Consider the following 4,316-nt stretch of genomic DNA (forward strand, 5'->3'; position numbering starts at 1 on the left):
GCCGGCGTCTGCACTCGGAGTGGGGGGCGCAGTGGGCAGGCCAGTGGTGTCGCAGGCAGGCGCAGGTGGGAGGGGGCCTCTGATGCCCCGCTGTGCCCCAGATCGTCAGCACCTGTGGTGGCCCAGACATTGCTCGCTCCGTCTACAGCCCCCTGCTCTCCCGAGACACTGTGGGCTTCCTGCGCGGCCACCTGGTCCCCAAGGAGATGACGCTGTGGGAGTCCCTGGGGGAGACCTGGACACGACCCCGGTAGGGTGGTGGCATGGGGCGCACACCAGGATGGGTCCCTCGGCGGGCGGGCTGGGGGTCCTGGGTGGGGCCAGCTCTGGTGGGTGGGCCCAGCTGACCCCAGGACCTCCCTCCCCAGCTCCGAGTGGCCTCAGGAGCCGCAGGTGCCCCCCTACGTGCCCAAGTTCCAGAGCGGCTGGGAGCCACCACTGGACGTGCTGCAGGAGGCCCCCTGGGAGGTGGAGGGGCTGGCGTCAGCCCCCAGTGATGAGGTCAGAGCGCCTGCAGCCCCGCTTGTACTCCACCCCCGCCCACTGCCCTCACCACCCCGCCCTCCTGGCCCAGCCCCTGCTTCACACCAAGTCCCAGTGTCCGCTTCCTCACAGCCAACTCCAGTGAGCCGCACGTCCTTCAGAAACTCCCCAAAGCATGGCCTCGCATCTGAGCCCACACCCCAGGGAGACGTCCTCCCCCACGTCAGCTCCTCACATGCTCACAGGTAAGCTCTGCTCAAAGTGAGGGAGTGTGACGCTCACCCCTCAAATCACGGAGGCTCGGCTGTGGGTACACTGCCACCAGGTGGCAGCAAACGCCTTTTTCACGACGGTCAAAATACCGCTTTCCACACTAGAGACGGGTTTCCTTTCAACTTTGTGGTGTACAGTTGAGGGGAAAATGACGAAAGCACCCATAAAGTGCTTAGATGACGTACCTAATACGTCATCTCTTTTTGTTTCTCCACGTTTACGCTTTAGAATCACGGCTAGAAATGTACTAAACCACTGAACTTAAATGGTCTCAACGATCGCAGTTGCCCTGGTGGGGCTGATTTAGGCCCAGCCTCAGAGCCGGAGGAGGAGACCGACCGATGGTCTGGGTGGGAACGGCCTCTCGCGCTCTGGCCGCACACATTTCCACAGACCATGTCTTACAGCCCCAGGGCCTGGGGGAGTCCCCATCCTTCCTCCCCTCCCCTCCTACTTTCTGTTCTCAGTCCTGGCCCAGGACCTGCCTGGGGAGCTCATTACCCACCAGACCCCAGGATTCAGTCTCAGGAGGGGGGGGGCCTGGAATCCATGTTTTGAACAAGTGTGCCCCTCCCTGTGCCCCACCAGCCTGATGCCCTGGTCCCTGGCCTGGGGCCACCTTCAAGAAACATTTTCATCCTTTTACCTCCAGCCCCTGACCAGTCCACCCTGGCCAATCCTGACACAGCCCCCCACCAGGGCCCCAGAGGCTGCCCCAGCCCCAGAGCCCCCACTTCCCCAGGGTCCCGAGCCCTGTACCCGTATGAGGGGTGCCCTCGTGATCAGGGGCCAGACTGACCAGAAGGGATGGCCCAGCACGGGTGGCAGGCACAGGCCTGCTCCGTGCAGGAGCTGGGACACCCTGGGACCCTGCAGCCCACGGGCGGCCCTGCATCGTGTCTGCAGTGCCAGAGGGACTGTGGCTCTGAAAGCATCCGGCCCTCCCCCGATGGTCAGCCACTTTCCAGGGACGGCCTGTCCTTTCTCCACGGACCCCGTCCCAGCTGGCCATCTGGGTACACGCCTGGCTCTAGATCCCCTGGGGGGCTGGACCTAGAGACCCCTCGGCCTCCAGGGCTAAGGGCTAGGGCAGGGCAGGCCTTGCTGTGCCCACAGACCCTTGCATCCCATCCGCCTCCACTGCCCCCCCACGCAGGGGGCCCCAGACGCAGCGGGGCTGTCACAGTTTCCATCCCAGCTGACAGCTGCAGCCGCTGTGCCGCAGAACAGGACGCAGCCGTTCACCTGGGAAGCTGCTGCCCCTGGCCCTCCGCCAGGCCCAGGAAGAGACCCCAGCCCAGCCCTGAGCCTCAGCCCCTCCCATTCCACACAGGGGCTACGAACCCGCACCGGCCATGGCCAAGTACGTCAAGGTCCTCTACGACTTCACAGCCCGCAACGCGAACGAGCTGTCGGTGCTCAAGGACGAGGTCCTGGAGGTGAGTGGGGGCCGGGGAGCCGGCGGTGGTCCGGAGGTGGGATCTGCCTGACCCCAGGGCTCCACTCTGGGTCAGCAGCCTGGCACCTGCCCCAGCACAGCCTGGCTGAGGGGCCTCCCCGTCTTGGGGATCTCGGAGGGAGCCCGAGGGCCCCTGGGCTGGGCTGGGCTCGGGCTGAAGGGTGGGGTGGGCCCTCCCTGTGCCGAGTGGGGGATCTCCCAATCCAGCAGGGGCTTGTCATTCATGCCCACCCCGGGAGCCCCCTCAAGGCACTTTCCGAGTTTTGTGTCCTGAATCCAGGCCACCCGCTGGGGGACAGAAAGTGGAGCAGCTGGATGGGGGGGGTGGTCTATATCCACAACCACACTAGAGGCTTAGGAGGCTGCTGGGAGGGACGGGGAGGGGGGTGGCCCCTATGGATGGGTGGGAGGCCAGGTGGGCCAGGGGCACCTGGAGGGGGTGTGTAGAATGGGGAGGGGGGAGCAGGCTCAGCGGGGACTCTGGAACTCTCTCTGGCCCATCGGTAAACAGGGGCTCACACTGGCGGTCCCAGCACCCAGCACTGGTGCCTATGGCGGGGCCGGGGCGGAGCGGGCGCTGTGGGACAGGGCCCCAGCTCTTCTCGCTCAACAAGGACGAGCTGCGGAAGGTGTGCGGGGAGGAGGGCGCCCGCGTGTACAGCCAGCTCACCGTGCAGAAGGCCGTCCTGGAGGTGAGCCGCCCCGCCCTTCGCTCCCCGCGCGCCCCGGGAAGGGGGGCTGGCGGGACACTGACCTGCGGGTCCCCCGGCTCCCCCAGAAGCAGCAAGGCGGGTCGGAGCTGGAGGAGCTCATGAGCAAGTTCCATTCCAAGAACCAGAGGCGGGCGGAGGAAGACAGCTAAGGCCCGCGGCAGGGCACACGGCCCGCGGCGGGGCCCGCCTCCGCGGCTGGAGTATTATTTTTGTACGTGTACGTATTTCGGACCGTGGACTCGGACGGAGAGTCGTGCCGGCTGGGGGGGACCGGCTCGCCCGCCTCGTGGCACATGGGGCCTGTCCTCCAGCTCAGCGGTGCCCCGGCCCACACTCCCCACCTGCCCCGATGCCCACCGTAGCCAAACTTGCCACCAGGTGGTGCCAGCCCCTCGTCCGCCCGCCCGCTGAGGCCAGAGCTGTGCCGGTCCCAGACCCGGCCCTGCCCTTCCCCACAGCTCTCCCTGAGGCCACAGAACCCACACACGCACCCTGGGAGGGGGCAAGGGACTTTCCTCTGGCCGCCTCCGTCCACACAGGGGTTTCTCCCAGCGCAGGTGACTCAGGCCCTGCCGCCGTCCCCACGGCCCCCTGCCACCTCTGCATCCTCATACCTCCAGTTGGCCGGCTGCCGGCCACCAGGGCAGCAGACCCCAGCCACCCAGCTGCCCTTGGCTCTGAACTGGGTGGGCTGGGGGACTCCGGCCCCACGGGGGTGGGGGGCATGCCGTTCTCCCTTCACCACCTGGAGGATCAAGGATGGACTGAACACCACTCACCCGAGTTCTGGCCTTGGGCACCCCTCACCCCCACCCCAGCCCTGCCCGCTCCCCCATCCGCAGAGCCAGAAGGGAACTTTCTCTGAGCAAGTTTCAGGCCAGCCTTGCCTGGCGTGCTGTGTGCTGGGGGGTGGATCTTGGAGCCTTGGACTCTGCGGGTTGCACCCCAGCGAGGAAAGGTGACCACGGCTCAGAATCCATATCATTAAAGCACTTAAGCCTCCCAGCAGCCCTGTGTCTGTCTGTCTGTCTCCTGGAGCCCCCCGGGATTGCGCCTTTGGAAGAGCTCCCGAGCAGAGGCAGGCTGTGGCCAAGCGGGGCTGGGCATGTTCCCAGTGAGCTGCTCACCCCTTGACCCAAGTGGGGGGCCCAGGACACCCTCCCCTCCACACCCTTGCGAGAGGGCCCAGAGGACACTCCTGGGAGCTGGGGGCTGAGAGGGGGGCCCTGCCCACTGATGTCCGTCGGAAGGCCCGAGTGGCAGTAGTGGGGAGCAGGGCTGCCAAGCCTCCAGGGAGGGAGGGGGCGTGAGTCACAGGAGCAAGATGGAAGCTAGATTTAGAGAGCTTAGCCCAAGCTGAGGGAGTTGCCCCAGAAGAGGGCGTGGGC

General features: G+C 66.3%; 1 protein-coding gene across 1 annotated transcript in view; it reads left to right on the top strand.

Moving 5' to 3' along the window:
• The window catches only part of EPS8L2 (EPS8 signaling adaptor L2), a 16,026-nt gene extending 12,093 nt beyond the window's left edge, over window positions 1-3,933 (top strand). Inside the window, exons 8-13 of the mRNA XM_024748983.1 lie at window positions 83-250; window positions 369-501; window positions 616-728; window positions 2,090-2,231; window positions 2,749-2,907; window positions 2,994-3,933. Coding sequence (XP_024604751.1) covers window positions 83-250; window positions 369-501; window positions 616-728; window positions 2,090-2,231; window positions 2,749-2,907; window positions 2,994-3,077 — 799 coding nt within the window. The 3' untranslated portion in view covers window positions 3,078-3,933. The remainder of the gene's footprint in view (window positions 1-82; window positions 251-368; window positions 502-615; window positions 729-2,089; window positions 2,232-2,748; window positions 2,908-2,993) is intronic.
• The last annotated feature ends 383 nt before the right edge of the window (window positions 3,934-4,316 follow it).

This window comes from Neophocaena asiaeorientalis, unplaced genomic scaffold, assembly GCF_003031525.2.
Source record: "Neophocaena asiaeorientalis asiaeorientalis breed wild unplaced genomic scaffold, Neophocaena_asiaeorientalis_V1.1 scaffold43, whole genome shotgun sequence".
Lineage (NCBI taxonomy): Eukaryota > Metazoa > Chordata > Mammalia > Artiodactyla > Phocoenidae > Neophocaena > Neophocaena asiaeorientalis.